Below are 24,307 nucleotides of genomic sequence, written 5' to 3'. Positions count from 1 at the left end.
GTTGTGAAGCTCTGAGAAAAACCCATTACACTTTGTGTGATCTTGAACCTTCTTATAGAACATAAATAAGATTTCTACTTTTGATTGTTTTTTTTTTTTTTTTTTTTCTATAAAAACGTTATTTTAATTAACCAAGCTGACTTACATTACCGTAGCAAATCGTAGCACATGTGACTAGTAACTTGAGCACATTCAACGCGCTATTCAACTTCGTAGCAATACTATGATGTTATTCGTCTGCATGAATTACCTCATGCCGAAGTATAACAATTCCTAAACAATTCCAGGTTTGAAGCAACGGGAGCAGCGCAGATGACTCTGGCCGCAAACAATAAAAAATGTGTTTGATTGAGAAAAGAATACTCATTAGTGATATTAGACGAACGAACCAGTGTTTTGCTTTCCAAGAGTCCAGTTGAGAAGACGGAACCGCGATAACAATGGAATATGGTTGAAAATAGTTCTCACCACCGAACTGCTCACTAGTATGGTCGTGCGCAGTGAATACCGCGCCTAGAACGCGTGTCGAAATAAACTTTAAATTTTTAGCAAAATCTTTTAATGTAAATATATAATCGTCTTTATCCTAATTGAAATTTCGAATTTTTTTGTAATCATCGAAGGGGTTGTCGTATTTTTTGTGATATATATAGGCGTTAGTTAAGGTAGTCTGTAAACTCGGTTGTGATGTGTATAGTAAGTAAGGGGTATGGTAAGTAGCGGCGGCGCGCGGGGGGCCTGAGCTGTGAGTGCACGCCGTGCGGGCATGTCGGCGCGTGCGGTGCGTTGTCACGTGGCGTTTGGCGCAGGCGCGGCCCGGCGCCGATAAGATGCGACGGCGGCGTCGCGCGCCCCTCCGCCCCGCCGCGCTGCTCCTCGCCTGCCTGCTCTACCTCGGCGCACAAGTCGACGCCTCCGGTGAGTCCATCCTGCTCTCTTTACACCCGTGTGCATTGTCATTTGTTTCAAAAAGATCAAAAGCTGTGTCATTTAAAATAGATTCCTTAAGGCCATAAGTCCAAGGTGATACAAATGCGATGAATGCTCGTGCTGCATGTTCAGGGCCACAGGTCCACCGTCATACTTATGCAGTTAAAATATTCGTATTAAAATAGTTCAATCCAATTAATCCAATGTATAATTTCGTATTTACCAATGCAAAAGCTTAGGTAAAAGGTAATACTCTAAGTCAGGCAAAGGATACTAATTATATTGAGGTCCGATGATCTAAGGCAACTTTTAATCACAATATCTTATTTCATAGAATCAGTTACAACTTATGCGGAGGATTTCTATCGAAAGTGTTTACGACGGGCATAGTCATAGATAAAGGACGACGTCTTCCCAATCCAAAGAAAGATAAACGGCTCAAACCGAGACTCATGAACAACTTTGAGTATAATTACTGTAATGTGGTCTAGAATAAGCGCTTTAGGCGGAGTGCCACCTCAAACCCAGTAAAATGTCAACGAATAAACAGCATATATGTCATATACCAATGACGAAAAAAGTAGTTTTTCGAGTCAATCAAGTGCAACAATCATAAACTTTACGTCCATACTACTTGCTTTTGAGTTAATTGCCCGGAATAATAATTGACTTACTGAATAACCTATTCGTAATAATTGTGGTCAGAGAATATAAAGCACGCATGCAACACGCTGTTTAATGTATTATCACTAGTGTTAATATAATTTTTAAAAAACAATGATTATGGTTAACGTATTATCTGCTTCTACTAATTGAACATTAAAGTTCCACACTTAATTGATTTTATTTGAAACAAACGAAAATGTACACGTAAGCATAGACTATAATTAATAGCTTTAAGTAATAATTGTAAAAAGCGAACCAACGACTTTATGACGCCGCGACCTATGGTAATGAACCTGAAGCAAGCTTCTTCAATTACAAGTGCTCGGGTGAATGCTGGCAATTGTTAGTTGAACTGTAGTTAATTAATTTTTTGTTGCTTTTGGAGAAAGCACAATTAGGTATCTTTGTGTCTCCGAGGCCGAATATTAATTGCCAGACGCTCGGTACAAACCGACACTTATTATACTAAAGCAACAATTACCGCCGGGAACCCGGCATACAACATAAACATGAATGATGAAGCTAAAACAAGCACTTTTTTTTAAGAATAATATTTGCATTGAACCGTAGCACGCATTTTGTATTTGGTTTTTAAATACTTCTGAAAAAGTTTCTATTGAAGTATTTATTCTCATGTATACTCTGCAGACTTCAGGCTAACTACGAGTTCTAGGTTCTACAACGCAACACTCCTAAGGTGTGCTATCTGTGAAGTCACTAACAGTAGACAAGTACTTTAATAAACTAACAAAAAAATGACTGACTGACATTTTTTTTAATCTATAGAATTTTGGGTATTTAGTTGAGTATTTTCTTGTTAAACTAGAAGTTAGTGGTGTTAAGGCAGATTCCTTTCAATACTTTCGTGATAGCAGAAGAGCAGGTTTAAATAAATAATATACTTGTTCTAAAATATTAGATAAATTATTTTTATTTTTGCTTGGGACGTTTTGTTCAGACGACTTAAAAAAGTAAATAAGTTTTAATAAGGTAAATAAAACCAAGCAATAGATTACACCCTCTATCCGATATGACTTTAATATAAAATTTACTACGTAATCCTTATTTAAGCATTCAGAATTCAAAACCATCTCGCCGGACGCTTTGCGTTAGTTACTCACCCTAATATTAAATTCAGACGATCCTCGTGTTAAGTATTCTCGTGCGGTCCGCAACAGAAGCACGGGAGGGTTAACTAGTGGCTCCGTATGAATACGCCCCACATACTCGATCATTAGCATAGAGGGAAGTCGGGTGTGCATTAACATAAAACTGCGACCAAAAATCGCGTCCCGTTCCGGGCTTTACCCAGCCCTGCATAATTAGGTCCCCACTGCTTTATTAAAATCATACATGAAAACGGTGAAGCGCTCTGTGGAATGTTGACGTATTGTTTTATGTTTAATACAAATGAAATTTGAACTGCTATTTATGGCGGGCAAGTTATAATGTAAGACGTTTTTTTTATAAATAAAAGTACAACAGTATCTATACGATTGACATGACATGAATGCTGATTTAAACCAAAAGCTTGGTATTTAGAATTTTGTGGGTGAACATATACCTTGAAAATGGCAACTGTTTAATTCACACTACAATACAATACAATTAATAAAATGTTCACTCGGATGGTGAATAAGGAGACACATATCGCTAAATAAAAATTGAAAACTGATTTGTGTATGTCACCTTAAGACATAAGACGAAATGTTTAAAACCTAAATACGTCACTTTTATGGTTAAGGATGGAAATAGCTGCAATGTTAATACCTATCCAGACTATCTCCTGCAAGGTTACCAGTAATGTTACCATGTCAATAATAATTAACCTATATAGAAAATTTGATAATGACATTAAAATCTTTGAATGTTTTCTTAAAAACATCGATTCTTGTTAATAAGAAAACTAAGTCATTTTTATCATATTTTATAATAATTTACATAGGCCAATGACAAAATCCGTAATGGTGACTATCAGATCATTAATGTATTTTATATACGCGTTGAAAAATAACATGTTATGTATTTTATGACAATTGTAGATGATTGTAATGATCTTGAAAAATTGTTTCTGCAAAGATTGAGAATTTGAGCGTTTAATATACATTACTAACTTTACTAAGCAGTTCTAAAGATTGAAATTATTTTATTTTATTTTTTACTCAGGTAAGATATAAAAGAATTCACACATAACGTTGTATGACTGACATTTCTATGAGCGGCTCCCCTTTATTCGACGTAAATTGTTTAACGCTTCATACACGCACGTGTCAGTAAAACTCGAAGAATATTAACCTGCCTCGGAGCACACTTATTGTTATTTTACTTCTTAAATTGTTATAATACCATCGTTACTGACACGCGGCGCGTGTCGTTTGCATAAGCGAGCGGCGGGCGCGGCTGCGTCGGCGATAAAACGACCGAAGCTGAACTTATGAAGGCAATTAATGAGCGGAATGACACAACAACACAGACCGCCTCCGTCGAATTACCCCTTTTTTAAATCCAAGCGAAACTCGCCGCTCCACACCGCGGTATCACCGTTAATTCTCAGCTAAGAATTTAATGGATGCTCGTAAAGCCGGAAAGAAAAAAAAAGCGCTTTTATGCCCGACTGCTCTGAATAAGTAAAATGTATGTATTTCTTACAAGCTATTTCCAAAAATTTCGTTCGGTTAAAAATTACTGGTCTGTTGCAATCCACAACAAAAAGATAAACTTATCGTATTTTAAAGTCATTTAATTTCACTTTTTTTAATATCTTAATAATAACAAAGCAGCGATTTGTTATTAAAGAAAAATTTTGTCGTACACTACAATACTTGAGTAAAAATGTGTTTATATTTCAATTGTAATGCTATATTATAATATCTTAAAGATACACTTTTCTTTTTTGATTACATCCTAACACACATTTTTGTCATTGATTGATGTAAAATGTTTGACCACCTTGACTAATGTTTTAAAATGTGAAAAAATACCAGTTGATTTAGTCGAACCGAGTTCATGAGTTTTTATTTAATCGATTTGATTTTTACGACTATAGGTGACGGCTACCATTACAGCTGTCGGATCGACTCGAACAGAAAAAATTATAATACCACATCAGCCGCCGCGTCCGATTTGCATTTTAATATGCTGAAAGGGATTACGGTGAAACGAGCCTGTCATATCACATTGTGATACGTTGTAGGTGTACAGGGAGATGAGGTAACTGCAAATTTATATTGTGCGCTGACTCACCTATACGTCTGGCATAAAAAAACGACCGCAGCGTCGAAAACAATTCGTAGCACAAATACTTCGACTACTCATACATTCGACGAACTGATTTTTTAATTTTAAACGAGAAATTATTATACCTGTTTTGTATCTTAATAGCTTAAAGAAAACTAAAAGTAGGTCGCAAATGTCATAAGAAACCTTAAAATAAAATAGATCGCTTCTATATCGAATTTATCTTCCGAAGTTCCGTTTCTTTAACCAAAAATTGACGAGGCACGAATATTTAACCATTGACATACCACAGGTTTAGAAAACATAATCCTATGTAACTGCCCTCTTATTTTTTTAATGAAATCTATCGAAATATTTTTCTGTACAAATTAAATCAATTAGTAATATCGCCAACATTTGTTAGTATCGTCTCATAGATATTATTCGTATAGGAAATAATGTAAGTATTCGCTCTGTTCCAATGGTTTTATTCCATAGATTGGTTAATTAACAGTTTCTTTGCACATTGTTCGCTTCTCATAAACACATCATACGCTAAACATTTACAGGCAGTTTGAAATAATAGAAAACAATTTACATGTAAATAATGTAATTTTCATTATTAAGCAACATATACCATGTCTTCTGTATAAACATTGTGCTGAAAATTATTTTATAAGAAATACTACAAAAGGAATACTAGTAAAGTTAATAAAAAAGCGAAATTCGAAAGTAAAAAGAAGGTAGGAGTTCGTAACCGCAAACGACGCCACGTGTGTACGCACAGGGTATAATCTAAATGCTAATATATACCTACGGTACGTTATGCCAAGGATTTCAAGGTGAATTCTCTGAATATATCGAGATCTTCCGTTTTATTTGTTGTGTTTATTGACGAGGTTTTGATAGGTGTGATGCGTCTGTTTGTGAGCTTGTATTAAGAGCGAAATGTATCAAATGAGAATTTACCGCAACATAACATTGTTGTTACCTTCTTAGCCACCGACGGACATTGTTTGTTCACCAAACAGTTGGATTTTGCATAAATTTCCACCTGCCGTCTTTTAATGTGGTTTTCGGACGTTACTACGTCGAAAAATTGTTGTTTTTGTTTTAAATTTGCACTAAGCTTCGATATTATTAAACTTGTTTTAATTCAACAAGTTATTTGTAACATCGTTGACCTTTTGGTTCAACGTTAATTGCATGAATTCTATATATGAAATCAAAAATTCTGTTTATAAAATAATTTTATGAAAGTTACATTGCTCTTGTTTGGTTAGCTTGCTAATATTGTTTTATAGGCTTGCAAATATCAATGCTAATGAGTCATGAAATATTTACGTTATCGTTCGTAGCACTTGTTCCAGTAATATTAATTTTAACACTTAAAATCATACCATTTACTGTGGTAATCCATTGTCTATTTTAATTTTTAACTAAATAAAATATAACTACAGAGACACCGTATATGATTTATAATATTATAAGTTTTGTTCGAAATTAAACAGAACCCTCCGTAAATTTGGTCTCCGTCGCCACAATTTATAAGTCAGGCTACAAATGATTGATATGAAATAAATCAATGATGTAAAAAATTGTTTTCTAAAATAAACATCTTTGAAAAATTTTATGAGTCATTGCAAAACGCAATTTAGGTCAAACCCCTTCTTTCCACTCTTTTTTCGTCTGATTAAAGTTTTTATCAACAAAATTGGCGCGATGATGTTTACCGCGGTAATTATGTTTATCCGTGTTATATTTTAAATGTTTTCTGGACCCTTCTATTATATCGATTATCCCTCTTAATTCTTTGTTTCCATTTTGTTGGTGTTTAAATGAAACAGAGTTATAATTTTTATAGTAATTCCTAAAGCAGCGCTATAAATTGGAAGCGTCTTAATATAATGGAATTCTTATAAGTTCCCCTCCCTTAAAGTATCCCCCCGTTCCCCCCAGTAACGTTCGGAATCGCCCGCAGCACTACATTTGCGTCTTATGAATATGAATGGGCGATAATTTCGAAGCTTCGAGAGATAAGTGTTATTGTTTGAAGCAGTTCTAGTATCGAGCGTATCGCACCGAACTCACCGTTCGAGAATGCCTGTTCAATATTGAAAATACGCACGAATGAGCAACATCGGCCTTTTAGTTATTAAATCTACGCGCCCCAATCGATCGCAGCTCGCAGTATTTGCTCATAGTCCATATGTGATAGAGAATTTAATCTCAGGTATTGTAGTGTTTTCACACAGTTCTTAATAAACAACTTTTTTATTATTTAATAGTTAATAAACATCATACACGTTTTTATTTTTGTATTTGTAATATTTTACACCATACAAACATAATATTGTTTTAATCTAATACTGCCTTAACCATTAAATATTTTTACGCTAGTTATATATATGTTGGCAAACATTCTATGTGCACTTTACTGTCGCTGCAGTGATTTAACTCTATTCAAATTCAATTTATGCTTATTCAAATTGGCATTAACAAACAATTGAGTTATTGCTTATTTTAACATTAGTAATAAACTACCTTGGAATGTTATGTTGTCCCAAAGATATATATGTATATATATATAGTTTTATTGTGATACTCACCATTACTTCACGCTCTATTTTTCTTAGTAATTAATATTTGTATGGAAGAATTCGCCGTTTGCGGTATAATAAAATAACCGTTGGTATTATACTTCATCTTTATTGTCTATTAAATATGTTTATTTACTTTTTCAGTGTCTTAATGTACATTAAAGAGGTAAATAATTAAATAAGCCAGACTGAATTCTTACAATGTTTCAAAAAAACGAAGAGATTTGAAGCATCAAAGTGACATACGGTTAATCGAGGTCTGCGGTTCTAGGTCGGAACACAACATTTTCTAGTCGAAGTGTAAAAGCACAGAAAGTGCCCGTCGGCTACTTGGAATTATTGCTGCAAAACCCCACCCGCTTTGCACTCGCGACGCCCCAATGGACGTTTCGCCCGCTCCAATAATCACTTCTGATAAGAGATTTTCTTTCCATATTCGGTAATAGAAAGTTTTCGGACCAATGGACACCTTTTATTTAATATTTGTTCAATACTTACCTTATTTCTCTGTGTTTTAGTTTAGAGAAAAAAAATAGTGAATTGGATACGCGATAGAAATTCCCGTAAACGATATAAAAATAAATAAATTAATTTGACACTTGCAGAAGTGCCGTGTTTCTATCAGCAAAATTTTTTGCCAAAAGAAACTGTTTTCATATGAATGGAATATGTACTATACAAACAAGAAGCAATTGCACCTCTCATCTTATTTATGTTGGGAAGTTTTTGGGTCTTTTCTCTAAGTGGCGTAAGATCTTTATTTAATAATAAGTGATTAAATTCAGCGTTTCCAGATCAAAAATAAGTAATCAGGACCGTTAAAATTGGGTCGGTTATGTATGCAACGCACCTTGAATTTATCTAATCAAGATGCACAGTAGTAAACACAGATTTTTTTATTTCAAAATTCATCCTAGCCTACATGGAACTACGTAAGCGTTAAAGCAATCTAAGCCTATTGTCTGAGGATCTTATGAAGAGTTTAACTTCCGAGTCATTAACTTTCCATTTCGCCCAGAAATCGGCTATTGGAAGGTTCGAGAAACGGCTTCGAAGCGGCAAAGGCATCTTGATAAGACCTATTGTATGAGAATACAAGCCGATTTTTATTAAGATCATAATATTTGTACAATATATGTACAGACTGCCTTTTATATAATTATTATAAAAATGCTGCAATAACACAATAATTACAACACGTTAAGAAATAACACAACAATGGAATTAGTTGATTTCATGAATAAAAGAAGTCACAATAAAGCAAGATGTTAAGAAGTTTTTTAGCGATTGTTCGTACATTCAGTAAAGCATGTCATTCGTGAATGTCTTCTTTATTCAAAAAGCGGTTCCTAGCAACAAAGTGCTCTGGTATCGCACTCATAATTACCAACTAACGCTGCAAAAATTGGCGAGCAACGGAATACGGTAGGTCTTTAGCCGGGGTTGTAAGCAAACATGCCCGGAGATAAGCCCGTATTCAGGGCGAAATTGTGAGTGTGCCGAGGGTCGCCAACAAAGAACCTTATTAACCTGTCGCTAAGTAATGGACAGCGATAGGGTTGCCATTGGTGGTACGATGCTTTTGTGATGGTAATACCCGATGTTGTAATTTTGTACCGATTTGCTAAGTTATCGCTATAGAGGATAAACTCTTTAAAGCTAAATTCCTTCGGTATTTTAAATCATAATTTCTGATTTTTAAGTAAAACCGTCTTGTCGTCGTGCCGTTGTAATATTTTATGGTACATGATATTTTTTGTTAGTCCATGATCCTTAGTGAAAATTTGAAACAAAAAAACCGAATTGCTTATACCATTCCCGAGTTTTGCGCAAGGTATTGATATTATATTCGTCGATTAATTTTTATTTATATAGTTTTTACAAGAGTGAAACACTTTACATTCAACTTCGAAGTTTCGAATTTTTTTTTGAAGTTTGGAAAATAAATTTTAATGGTTGTAATATGGAATTTTATTCTGCCACAATATTATTAGCAAAAATAACGAAAATAGCCTGATGAATATTAGGACATAGATATATTAGTGGAATATTGTTGTGATAGATTTTTTTTATATTTGACAATAAGTCTATTAGCTTTCGCTCACTGTTAGTCTCATATATTTGCTGACTGTCATACCTGACCCTGTACAAGTTCATTTATGTTTTAATGTTTCGAGCGTCCCTAAAAGAATTTATTTAATTTATAAACACGTGTATGCAAGGAAAATATCTTTCCCTTATTTATATTATGATATTCCTTCATGTTTAGAGTCTTCAAACACAACTTAAAAGATTCATTTTAGAACTATATGCTCAAGCCGCAAACTAAACGATGTTGGTCTAACATCGCAAACAAGATCGAATTCGCACCTCTCTTTACCTTCAGTCTGAAGTATTAGAGCTTAAACCGTTTCCCTTTGAGCCAGTGTTTTTTATTCTTTTATGGCTGGTTGTAAGATAGTGAAGGCACGAGCAGAGAGTGCTGAATAGAGATGTACACATGATACCTGCATAGTTAACGTCGCTTTACTTTAGCGCAGCTAATGCGAGCAGTAAAAGGAGCAACAAAAATGAAACATGTGCTATTTGGAACCTTAAAAAAGACTCCGTTTGTATGTTACTCGTGTATTTAGAACATTGACAATTTTACAGGTTCAATTTTTTTATATAAACATTATTTATACATTTATTTATTTCGTTTTACATATTATTCATAATAAAAGACAGATATTAAACTTAAAACCTAGATTTAGTTTATCCAGACATTACGTTCTCTTGAATCTTGTGAAACTGCCACGGAGTAACTGCGTCAAATTAAATAAATGGAAAATAAAACTGAATCCGAGCGGGCGGACTGTTGATGGATATATACTTTTACATATTTTTACATTTACATATCGATACCTATGTATGTATACACACGTATTTATATATGTATTTTGTTAAATTGAATTAGTAATATTATTGTTTACATGTTTATTACGCCTGTCCACGTTAACCAAAATTTTGAAATAAACAATGCCTTGCAGTACAAAAACGACTTTAGTATATAGAATGATTTGTACCTTATATAAAAGTTCAAAAGGAGTGAATCTGTAGTTCATTTGGCAGCAAAAAGCTTTTACATCAATTTCCAATCAACCTGCGTAAACTGATCACTCTGAAATATGTTGAACTTATTTATTTTTTCTATTGGAATGCGACTGGCTAATATCTTATGGCAGTACAAAATGTGAATTCTTACATTGTTATGGATTGTAAGTATTGATCAAAGACTTAAAAATAAAAAGAAATCCTGGTCACTTTTTTCAATCATCATACTATGCTTTAGAACGTCCTCAACTAGAAATAGGCCTCCTTAAAAGATTACCAATCGGACCGGTTGGAAGTAGTTCCAGTAAGTATGTATTTATAATAATAATAATATACCAATAATATTTTGCAGTAGGATTTTCCGGTGCTAGATATTAACGTTTAGGGTTTATTAAATTCTAAGCTATCTAAGTGGTAGAACAGCGGTAGAGCAAGGGTAGCAGCGCTCTACATCTCTCTTTGTCTAACCATAATACCACAATGCGATCGTCAACCCGCATGCCAAACGTGATGATTATGGTATATCCCCCCATAGATTGGACGTTTATGGGCTGAAACGACAAAGCCATTTTATGCCACTCTAGAAAGAAATATGTCCTCTTACTATATTATAAAATACAATTTTAAACATTTGTATAACTGATTTAGAAAATCCAGTATGATTTAGAAACTTTCTATTTATAATTTCCATTAACTCCGAGCTTTGCTCGTCCATCCGTTTCTGCATACATGTACGTTTGGTTAGCCGACGCGCATTCTGCCGCCGTGTGGTTGGTTTTACTTAAAAAGTAATGCAACGGACTCCGCGACGTATATATTTTAAGTAATTGAAAGAAAACTCCTCTCTGAGTTTGTATTTAATGATTCACACTATTATTTATCTAAAATCTACTATATGTTTTATTTAATAATAATATCGGTAATTGTTGGTAGGTAGAAGTTAAATTTAAAACTGTTTTGGAACTGTCTATTATAGGTCGTAAAGAAATTGTAACATCTCGCATATGCCGCAAATACTTGTTACTTATCACACTGATTTCAACACCTACTGTTGATGATAGTACTAAATTAGTTTTTTGGTTCTTTCGTACTTTATAATGCATATTAAAATAAGGAGTTTTATTCTCTACTTGAGAGAACACCATTTCCCAAATATCTATCAAAATGTGATGCATTATTTATACACTACACGCAACCTTGAATATAAGTCGAGAAAGTACTTCGTAACGTAGCAGAAGTTTATTCATTTCTCTAAATTGAAAATAATCTCAATTCCTTTTCAGTGTCGTGTTTGTTATCTTTATTAAACCTTAAACATTGAATAATAGCGCATCAGGGCTCGAGCTTGCCTCGAAATTCTTTCTTAATAGGGAGTATACATCATCGTGAAATATCGGTGAGATTATTCTCATCCGTCACCCCCCTTACCCTTACCCACACCCTCCCCCGCTACGAATGGATAAGGCTGGCATTGAACAACTGCGATATTTCAAGAACAAAATATTGATAAAAATTATTAATAAATTATAATAATAAGGTATATATATATATATATATGTTTGAAAAACCTGTTGAGCATTATATATATATATAAAAATATATATAATGATCAACAGGTTTTTCAAACAATTTGGAACTTTCATATAAAGTAGAATTACAATTAATAGCAAATAGAATTTATGTATTGTGGAACTTATAATACACATATGTTTACATAAACGTTTATAGAATTTCTGTACCTCATGCAATATACTACGCAAGCGATTTTAAAATACATATTATTAACCAACATGTCAACTGACAGACTGCCTATAGACATAGGCCTGTCCCAAATATCGCCGCGATTACCTGTCGTGAAATCCATTAATATATTACCCTAATTAAAACTTTATAATTTCATACATCTTTTGCACTTGTGGGTGTTTCTTTAAAATAAACGGTGCACAATGTAATTTCAATTTTAGAAGGACAAATAATACAGTTTATGTAGTACGTGGTAGTTGAAAAGTTATAAAAATCTCACTTAAAGATTTAGGGAGAGGATAATGCTTACCTTGAATTTATTTCAAAATGTTTTTATTCCTGTCCCGGGTGCTTAATAAACTATACTAGGCTGAAGTTGAATGTTGTATTCAATATTTTAACTTGAGCATAAGGAAAACAAATCTGTTAAAATATAAAGCGTTCACTTGTTGTTCATATAAATTTTACTACAAAACCAATGCTCTTATTCGACGTCCATACACACCAGTGACTCGTACCAAAGCGATATCTTAGCAATTATGAGGGTACAAAATATTTACGACTCCGAAGGCAAACGTCGTCGGCGATGTGGAGTGTGATTCGATTCCCGTATGTGGGCATTTTATTAAGCCTTCGACGTCCTGAACGTTATTACGTTTCGGTCGCTTTTATTCCGACCAATCTATGACCCGATTCGAACGCGACCATTTTGTCGAAGCTTAAAGATTTTTTTCTCGTTCTATACCACCGAACGAATCGCTACTTAGTCAACAAATGACGTTTTTATTTGACAGCACGATTTTGTTAGCTTTTTTTAGTGAATGTATAATATTGGGTCTAATGTCCTCAGCTGGTTTTAAATTACAATTCCGCATATATCATATTTTTACTTGTTTAGATCATAATAGCAGTTAATCATATTTAAGAAACAGTATTTTAATACAATATTGAACCATGAAACAAATATTTATTCTTTCGAATTGGCTTCGGTAAGCAACTTCAAATGTAATGTTCATTTAAGTATGGATTTATGCATAGTATTATTGGCCAGAATTATCTCCACATGCTACTACTGCCTGGTTCGTAATGTTGATTTCATCGACGAGAACCTAACAAGAAGCTAGTTAAATGACAATTAGACAGTTTTTACTGTTGTAAATCTTTTATTAGTCACGTGAAAGTCGGCATGATAATAAACCCAAGCATGATACCTCCTGTATAATCTTTAGTACGGTGATATGTTTTGTTTATCATTATTGCCACGCTGACTTTGGTTTTTTAGCGGATGAATATAAAATTGCTTAGATAATTTATATTTGTGTGCAACATGAACTACGAAATGCCGTTGCAGATACCAAAAAATACTATATTTACCTTTAAAATATGCAATTATTAAAATAACAACTCTGAAATTAAATTTAATATATATGACATGTATTAGAATAACTGAAGTTCTCCTGGCATATCCATGGTAAAAATCGATGATGTTTTCTCAGTATCAGTTGCTTGACTAGTGTTGTGAAACATTGGCGGCTTTACGACGGTATTGACGTTATTGCAGTTCGTCATCAGATGTTATGCTAGACCGGTACACGGCACATGAAATTACATTATACTTACTCAGCTGTAGTTCAATTTGTTAGCGTCAAGAGCAGTCGGCGCGGCAATACGTAACGAGGGCGGGCGACGACGAGGCTGCTTCGGGGCCGTGTCATTGCCACTGTCAATTGCAATCGCGTGTCGGCACTGCGTTACGGGCGATGCGTTCCGATTGTTAACCGCTCCATTAAGCAAATATCTTTTTAATGCGACGGATATACAGTCTACAGATGTGCTATTTAAGTAAAGTACACTTGAACCAACACTATTTTCTAATCACTTAATTGATATTCGAGTGAACTATTTTCAAGAAATGGTAATAGACCTCGTAGTGTAATAATTGCTCGTATAAAAATTTGCATCTATGTAACAATAACTTTATTAAGGTATAAATATAAAGTAGTGTAATGGCTTGCCCAACAAAGTTTTACCTTTTCTCGATAGGTTTGGAGCGTTGTATGAATTTGTTTAAATTAAGAGAAGTATTCTTATAAAAATTGTTCTCGTTGATACAATTCATCTTAACACTTTAGTTAGTTCTCTTTAATAAATGATTGGTGCTAACACACCTGGCCACGTTCCGTAACCAATCCAATCTTTATGGCACAAAGCGTCGAATTGTGAACAAAATGACAAAAGTAATGGTTGTGTCCAACGAAAGGGGTTACACCGCTTAACAGTGATAGTTAGCATTTTTAGAGTGAATGAACTACAATCACTAATATTAACAATAAATTGCAGTTTTTTTCTTAGTATTTAATGAAAGCTTTACCTTTTCCTCGGTCAGTCTATGTTGATGAGAGCTATGCCTGGTCTATAGCATCCATAATGTAACTTGGACGATATTATTATTTTTATAATATATTAATTAATACAAATATTTAAACAAACGTCACATTGTAATCATCACACTATTACAATTTATATTAATTTTAGGATATTCCTTCATGATAGTGCTAGTTTTTTTTTTTAGAAATAATATCAATAACCTTTTCTAGTGTATACATTGTGTTATGGTTATATTTACTAAACATATTTGTAGCACGATCCGGGAGAATTTGAGACTATCATTCTTAAATATTTTTTTTTTTATTTTAGAATGATAGTCAGATGAGCTGAATGACATTATTTATAATTTAATATTTTAGCATCGTTTGAGAAAGTTTTTGTTATCATATTATTAGTTAATTAATTTTTGCGTTTCTCAGTTTCCATGTCTTTTTGAACGTTTTCGTATTTCTATAAGGCCTGACCAAGTTTAAGAACCACTCGTTACTTTATTAAAGATCTAAACCAGAGTAAAACTGTTAAAAAATATTACCAAGGTCATCGACCAATGTCAGGCTTATTCAGCCCATTCTTTTTAATTACAGTCGCGTGTCGGGATTTCGTGACGAGGGGTCACTTTTACAAGCCACCGCCTGCCGCCTTACGGCCCTTGCTTCCCGGATCTGATATAGCAAGTTTGATAGAAGGAAATTAAGGAATTGCTTTACAAGCCGTAATTGCTAATTCTTACTACCGGCAATGTACTTGCTACCATCGGTACATTTAAGCGCTAATTGAACTTTGTAGTAATTATAAGCGGAAGTCTTACGACATTCTGTAAACATTTTTAATAGTTTAAAGATGGTTTGTTAATTCTTTTAAATAATTTGTGGAATCATAAATTAACGTTTTAAAAAATTTGTTTGTTTTGTGGTCGTGTTCATCGAATTACAAATTATTATAATTTGTGGTATTATTAAGTAAAACACACACAATTATTATCATCAACATCTTAGCTGTAAGACGGCTATTGCTACACAAAGACCTTCCTCACAGACTTTTAATAAAAATAATTGAAAGCGACCTGCTTCCAGCGTTTATATACTAAAGAATAATAGAGAGAATAAGAATACTTCGAATGATTTGAATGTTAATGCGATAGCAAACTAAACGTTAGAGGAATTCTTTTCAAAATTCACTTTAATTTTTTATCGTCGTTAATATAAGTAAAAACGTGTTTTAATATCTATTTATTTTGACGAAACTTGAACAAAAGATTCACGCTTGATATACTCACCGAGAACCTAAAATAGTAGGGTAAGCGTTTATTTTAAGTCTCTTTAAATTTTAAAGGTGCGCTTTTAAATGGCAAGGTTTTTGTCTCATTAGCTCGTTGGTGATTCCAGCTGTATCTCGGCTTTATGTCGGACTTATCTGGCGACCCATCTCACAACTCAGTTCAGGCTAATAACTCCCTCCCGTGCTCACGGCCCGTGTAATTATTTATGTTCTAGCCTTCCCTGTTTAGCGGTGGGTTACGGTGTTTATACACTGCTCCCGTGGACTTCGGCGGCAAAAATCACATTATTTAGTTATAAATCTTTATTACGTATAAACATATTTTGATGTTTATGGAAACTACGTTCCTGTTTTATAGTGCTACCGACATTTTGCGCCTTAAAATAGAGCGGTTTCATTAGCACTGCGGTAAAAGAAATCGCGGTACTATTACTAAGAAATCATCAAAAAGTCATAGCTTTACGAGCTTTAGATACGAAATATTTTAAAGATTCAAAATGGTTTTTAGATTCTTATGCTTTCACTTTCTTACTTATACTTCTTATTTTTTACATTTTTACATTGTTCACGTTACTGTGTAGGAACCTCGGCTCATGTACGCGCTTGATGATTTTGCTGGTGTGTAGTTAAAAATTGCATTAGTTCAAGTAACTTTAGCAAGACCCACCTTTTGTAGGGTCACGCTTACGTGCTTTTGAGCAAATTTTTCCAGAGAGTCTAGGGCCGCCTTTTAACACCACGTGGAACATTAATCCCGGTTCTTACTGCAACATCTATTCATCTAGCGTAGTAATCTAGTTGAAATATATTATAGCCGGAGAATGAAACATTGGTATCGACAGGGACTTACAAAAAAATGTAATGTAATTTTTTAAAAACTTTCAGGACTTATGATTTTTAATTTAATACTTCTTGTGAAATCTTTGTGTTATAATATGATCGATCAAAAATTGTTATTTTTCTAAATACACTAGAAAATCTAGTGTTCCTATCACGTTAAACTTACGTTTAGATTTAGTTTACACAGTAATGTTTTCGGTCATGTCTGGCCGGTTTTATTGAATATGATTAATTTAAAGGATACTGTTTGTTCAATTTTGATTTCGCTCGATTTTCATTTGATTAGTTTTACCAGTTAAATAGCAATCACTCGGTACGCAGTTAGATTTGTTAGTTCTGATAAATATCATTAGATTTGTTGAATTGGTGAACTATTATTCGAATTTTTAATAGAAATAAGAAAATTGTTATACATTAATTAATATCGTATACGTATATTTGAAGTTTTATTTGTTGTCTTAGTGGTCCATGTAAGCTATGGGAAACCGAATGTTTATTTGAACTCGTTTATTAATTGTTAACGAGATGCGAAAGCGTACCTATGAATCTCATTATATATTATACAAATCAACGTACAATAATCCCACAGGTAAAACAACGTATCTCATATAAGCTGTTGAAATTACTCTTTAAAATTTTCCTCATTTCCGCTTTGAGTGTACACGAGCCCAAACATGCTTAAGCTATGAATACAGCGAACTCATAACCGTATGCGCAGGTGTGTGCAAGGGTTAATTGTTAAATGTATCAACCGTGAATTCGGGACGCGCTCTCTTGAGTATAATGTTACGTAGAATGGAGGCCAACCACCTGCTCTATATAATGTGTACACATTAACTTTTTCAGGATTTAGCTTTTAATATGTCGAAATATATATGGACTTACCCTTTGAATTTAATGTTATGATATAAACGGTATATCCTACCGCTTTTTTCTTGTAGCCATCTTGAACATTTGAAAATTTTCTAAATTAAGCCGAACTAGTATAGTAACTTTTAGAACGAATCATAAATAAGACGTAAAATTATTAAAATTGTTATTGGTAATGTTTTGGTGTGATAATATAAATAGCATGCATCTTCGTTTTGTGATATGTGATACAACACAAATAGTTTTTCAAAACTCGGAAGCCTCTTGCACCAGATGAAAGAACGCCTTGCTTGCGTCGACAATGTTTGATATTTAAAACCAACCATCATCATGTCAGCTGATGGTCGCCTACTGGCAAAGCATACGTCTCGCCTAGAAATCATAGTGCTTACCGTAGCCATTGACTTCCCGCAACCTTGACAGTGTCGTCAGTCCATTTAGGTAGAGGGTCTACCCACTCTTCGTCTACCAGGTCGCGATCGCCACTCGAGAACTTTTCGGCCTCATTAGCCGTCGTTGGCACGAGCGATGTACTCCACCCAGTGCCACAGACGTTGCTCTTCTAATCGTTTTAAATTACCTCATAAAATGTTATAAATAAAATCAGCTACGTTAATGAAATGTACTAAATATGTCTTCAAAGCGAAATATTAATATAAATCTTACTTGAATAAAGCTAACAAATAAATACAGGCCAGATTTGACACCGACGCGTTTGTCTTGAGCAATCGCGACGGAAGACGTTTCTGCACCAAATATTAATTCATTTCGCGAACTCTGTACATCAAAGATACAACCAAGTTCTATTTTTAAAATATAAATAAAAGTACTTTGGATATATTTACTGTTTATAACAATGTTGTTATAAAATATTTCGCGTGAATTTTAATTGTGGTTGAAAGTTGATTCTGTTAATATCGGCAGAAGAGTTTGAAGCGTTTTAAAATTATGTGAAAGTTATTATCTGCTTATGTAGTGTGTGGCGTATTCCATTATAATTAATTATTATTGCACTTTATTGTATTTAAAAAAAATACACGTAGTAGATACAATTTATGGAGGTACAAATGGCGATCATAAAATTTGGAGGATGGAGGTAATAGAAATAGCGGAAAGGTCAATTTATGATAATAAGAAATGTTACTGTATAAAATAGGCCACATGTACTATTTACATAAATGTACGTTAATGCAATGTACAGACAATTCATGTATGTATATACTCAATAGAGTCGTCTCGTTAAGTTTCTAGATGTAGTTGAAATTATCGTCACCGAGAACTAAAGTAAAAGAGAGAGAATAAAGGAATGATTATATAACCCGAATTTAAACTAATCATAGATACAAATACATTCGTAAGGGTATCAAATATATGTTACACAAATAAAAATGAGTAACAAATGTGTTATTTTACCAATTCTTTTTAAAACTGGTAGTTGAGCCGGATACAGACAGCAGTAAATTATTTCTTTCTCAATATAATAACCACAAGTGGTTCAAATTTCAATTTCTACTTTTTGAACATTAGTTATTCTACTGAAAAATTAGTATTCTCTTGACAATAGATCTGTTAAAAAGATGTAAAGTTAAAGAAATGTAATCATTTGGCACTTATTCACTTATCATTTGTGCTTGAAGAGTAAAAATGTTTTTAGAAATAAAAATACTTGTACAATGTGCTAAATTTGCATGTTTGGCGTAAATGTTAACTAAAATCCTTAGTCGAGGATTTTTTGGAGAGAAAAAAACTTTTCCATTACAATTTCACTAAAATTTTGAAACCACGTAATTTATTATTATATATTGTAGAAGTCAATTCAAAATATTACCACTCCCTTCGATTTTCTTACTACATATCATATTTAATATTCATTGCTCCTTTTGAAAAGAAGTCTAGCTAAGCCTTCAGCGTTGCTCGAGTTTATAAAAACACGCCTACGATAACGTATTGCTCGTGTAACATCTGCATGAGATGTTTTTCTAACGTAATTCTGTTGACACTCGAGGAAATATCGACAAAGCCTCTTTTACTTTTTTATGACTTTTGTTAGCATAAAACTTACTTTGTCTTTCGACCCCTACGTAAATTTTATTTGCATCTTTTTATTTCTCACCTATCTTGTTTACTGGGCGTAGTGTTTTTTCACTTGTTAAGGTTAGCATACTTTTATAGCGTTATATCAGGCTTATACGTTCTTGAATGACAGGGGGGAAAGAAAAGACAATGAAAGACAGTTCTACATTTTTTTTCCTTATAGACGCAAGAATTATACTAGGTCGTATTGACATAATCAAAATATGTAAATAGTTTATTATTGTACAAGACTGACAATATGAAGTCATTCAATTAAAAAAATATGAATGATTATATATTTCAATTCTCTATGTCATAAATTTTCGTTTTAAATTTCTATAGACTATCAGTTCAGATATTACTAATTATTTGAAAATTTGGATTATGATATATCAAAATAATAAAATTAAAAAGCGGAACGATATTTATAATTATTTCTTTTTAAATAAAAAATAATTTTCTTTCACTTTAAAAGCAGTAATGTTATGGATGTGTGTGTCTAATAATATCTTTTCTGACTTTGGATTTAATGCAAGGTTGTTTCATAATTCGGAAATAAAAGAACTTTTATTAATTTCTATTTAAATTTACCAATATGATTTGCTTTTGTAATGATAAATATATTATAATTACCAGTCTGTAAAAAATAATATACATACGGCCGAGCCACTTCATAATATTGCTTGTGAGCGTATACATTGCTCGTGCATCATTTATCACTCCATCTAGACACGTACGAAGGCGGCCATAAAACCGCTACGTAGCGATAATGCCTCCTTATAGTGGTTATAATAAACCGTGTTATTGTGAGCTGTAAACCTCGGTGTAGACCGTAAAAGTTCACAACAGGTGAGAGGTGTAAGCCGCCGGTACTAAATTGGCGGATGTTGCGGAACCCCGCGCTTCTAATGGGATAATATTACGCATATTGCTTCAGATCTCACGTCCCAAGTAGATGGCAAGGAGCAGACCCCGATGTCTTCTTGGATTATGATAACATATCTTTAACATAGTATATTTCTTGAGACTTCGATATTAAGCAACATTATGTCTTTTTTGTAATTTCAATATACTAGTTATTCCATACTGTATTTACCATAAGAAATGATTATTCGATTGCAAAGAGAAATTCTGAACAGTGCCGTCTTCATGGCTTTTAGACCATAAACTTTTAAATTATGTAAAAAATATATCGTCCGTTTATTCAAATGCACGCCTAAAATTAGTAATTCACGTATTAACGTAGGAAGACATTTTATTCGTTTTATCAACCATTATAACCTAAAATGTACATTTAGAATCAAGTCATTCATTACTTTCAAACGTATCGGTATCCTCCATACAAATGTACCAAATTTAATTTGGCCGTAAATATAAATCTTAGGCAAGCTTTTAGTATTCTAGACCATAAAGCAGTCCTTAAGAACAGTAAACAATACTCACGGGTATTATTTCACCTTGTTTATAGCAAAGCATATGTAGTAACAATAGGTTGTTAGGCGCCTCGTACTTTTAAACCATATACGACCAAACGTAATGAACATAGGGTGCGTTAATTGCGTATATAAATTTTCGCTTCGATTTATGTTACATTCGTTACGATATAAGTAAATGCTTATTGTTATATTTTTTTTCATATATCTTCATTTAAATTTAGTGGATAAATTTACAAAATCTTTTTAATTTGTTAAACTCATTTCAATAAAAAATATTTTCCTATTCAACATAGGGACAGATTACATGTCTTTTTAATATCAAGTTGAGTCAAGTGTTTGGATGATATACACTTCTTATAAGAACAGACGTAAGAAGTTTGGCAGGTGTATAAATTTTTTAAGAGAATTTAAAATACATATCTTATTTACATTGAAATAGTTTGGTGAACACATCATTCACTAGAGTAACCTTCAAGAGAAAATAGTTTCTTGACATTTTTTAGTCATAAAAAAACATCGTAGTTGAATTAATGATGGGATACAGTTTCATATTTCTATTGCACTATATTTTTATTATGTTAAGAGTCCCATGTCCGCTTCGCTTCTTTTCACTTTCACATATTAAAATCGTAATTTGTGACAGGCAAAAACAAAAAAGGCTTCCTTATGAGTATAGTGTCGTAAAATTTTAATCTAGACTTTACTTGGCGAAAGGAATATTCCTACAAAATTTCTAGCCTTATGTTATGGTTGCAGTCTCGTAACAAGTCACACATAGGTGAAAATATATTGTGTATACTCGCATATACTTTAAGATTAAAACCTCGCACGTAACAAGCCGTGCAACAAAGGCTTAGGATATTCTAGAATTGAAATTATATACTCTTTGAATAATACTCAAACGATTAAGTGGTATACACAAAAAGGTGAATTATATGCGAGCGCTCGGAAGTGGGTCCCGGGCGAAGCGATCGCGTTGCGATAAAGCAGCTCGCCACCTCCGAGCTGCTTTGTGTTAGTACTCTTTGTGATTTACGTTACCCGCGGATTCAAATATGCAGAAAGATTACGTTGAAAGATAGAGGTGTTTAAATATACACACTGGGAAATTGCGTTGACGGCCCTGATATAATATTGATGGACCCGGGTAGAGTTCGCGCAACCGTTCTAGCCTCACGCAATCTTTACAGCTTTTCATTTAATTAACTAGTAAATGTGATTTACGTAATACGATAATTTTCACATGAAATGTAATTTTTTATTAATAAAACGGTATTTATTATCAACTTAAAATAATTAGTTACGCGCATACACACGTACCACCCACACGTTAACATATATTGCAAAGAAAGAAGCATCACCCAAAAAAATTTTTTTATTAATCTTTGATGCCTGCTTTTCATACGTTAATGTATCGTATAATTATTAACAATTATATATATATATATATTTATATTTAAAAAAAATTAAGATACGCAAAGACTACTAGGAAATAAAATACTAACACTAACCAAATTATTTCACTTATTGCAACCACTGTTAAAAAAGATATGATCATTCGAAACGCTATTTTTGTGTGAGAGTTTGCCCCTTACAAAAAGAAAGATATTGCGCACTGTTCTGGTATTAATATTGAACGCAAAGAAATATTGTACGAGTAATAACATAATTTTACTCATCGACGTCCAAAAGCTCCATGTTTAGTTCCAATGTACGTTATAAAATATTATGAAGAAAACATGTTTATGAGAATTTCTTACTTTTGTTAAACAAGAAACGTTCGTCTTTTTATAAACATTATACTCTGCTCCTATTTGTATAAAAAGAAAAAGCTTTAGGTATCGTTTCGACCGGTACCTACCCCTGATAATAACATTTCGTTCAGGAATTTAAAAAAAAAACGTTTATTTATAATCACGATTTGAAATTTTACTCACCTATTTACGGTTTCGTGCCGTAGCATTACATTTTTAATGAAATTCACGTGTGTCCTGAAACTATAAATAAACTTAATAATATTGTTATTATGATATTTTTCGTAGGTAAACAAAATATTACAGGACGTCGCCCGAGCGACGCTGGTTCGATAAAAATAAGATGAGCGTGAATCTGTGTTATTGAGTTAATTGAAGTCGACCGATAATTTCGATCGGATAGCCAATATAACCGGATGAAAATAACTTAGTTAGGGCACGGCACACCCGTCTACGGTACCTTTCGTTTCGCTTCTTCGTGCAGCGTCTTAATATTCTCAGTGTATATTTCTATAAATGTGGACGTGGTTTATTAATGTTTTCGAAATTAAAATAGAATCGAAGAGATTGTATATATAAAGATCCTACTAAATGTGGAACGTATGAATGACAAACACGGACTATCTAAAGCCTTCCAGCACATTTTAAGCTAGCTTCGATATCGTATAAATCACATACCAATTACATCTTTAGTCGCTAATAGCAACCGGTCCTATTGGATATCTATGTGTTAGGCAGTAGATGTGAACGTTCCATGGCTATAATAATGATGATGTTCATATCGTTAACGCGTAAAGCTTGAATGTTTCTTTGTAACCAAAATGTTATTTCTTGTATTAGGAATATGAAGAGGAGAATTGATAGGATATCATACAATATTGAAATAAAGCTAAATGGTTATTATTATCGAGCAACGGTAGAAAACCGGTAGAGGACTGAAAATTGTGATAGTAGATTGCCAGTTTGATTCCTGCGATACAATCGTATATAATTCACACTTTTTGCGTTAATTATATAAGATTGCCACTCAAAAACAACATTCTAGGGGATAGACAGGAGCGTCCTCTGAGTAGTATACACACCGCTATCGCTAACCCACCCGCTAAACGTAGCGGTTATGTTATATCATCTCTTAGATATCTTTGGGAAAAGCCTATGCCTTGCGTTGTGCATATAATAATTCTTTATATCGATTTCTTACTTCTATCTGTATACTGGTATCTGAATAAAGCGCAAAGATATTAATTACTATCCGTATACGTCGTAATCTTCAATGCTATTTTCTTGGAGTTTTTCCACCAAGGTCGCATTGTTATTGATCGTGTTGGCGGCATAATATATGAAAACTAGTACGCTGACACGACTTGTGTAGATGTTTGCCTATTTATACACCCAATGCGCCCACACCCATATTTATATT

At 33.3% G+C, this 24,307-nt stretch overlaps 1 protein-coding gene across 2 annotated transcripts in view; it reads left to right on the top strand.

Moving 5' to 3' along the window:
• The window catches only part of Lar (tyrosine-protein phosphatase Lar), a 457,256-nt gene that overhangs the window by 245,680 nt on the left and 187,269 nt on the right, over positions 1-24,307 (top strand). For both annotated transcript variants that reach the window (XM_068762567.1, XM_068762566.1), the window contains exon 3: positions 810-918. In XM_068762567.1, coding sequence (XP_068618668.1) covers positions 810-918 — 109 coding nt within the window. The remainder of the gene's footprint in view (positions 1-809; positions 919-24,307) is intronic.

Source organism: Battus philenor, unplaced genomic scaffold (assembly GCF_028537555.1).
Source record: "Battus philenor isolate CCGP_79_NKW_IND1 unplaced genomic scaffold, ilBatPhil1.0.hap1 SCAF_16, whole genome shotgun sequence".
In the NCBI taxonomy this organism is placed as follows: Eukaryota; Metazoa; Arthropoda; class Insecta; order Lepidoptera; family Papilionidae; genus Battus; species Battus philenor.
Note: the sequence above shows the minus strand (reverse complement) of the source record. Positions and strands in the feature narration are given on the sequence as shown.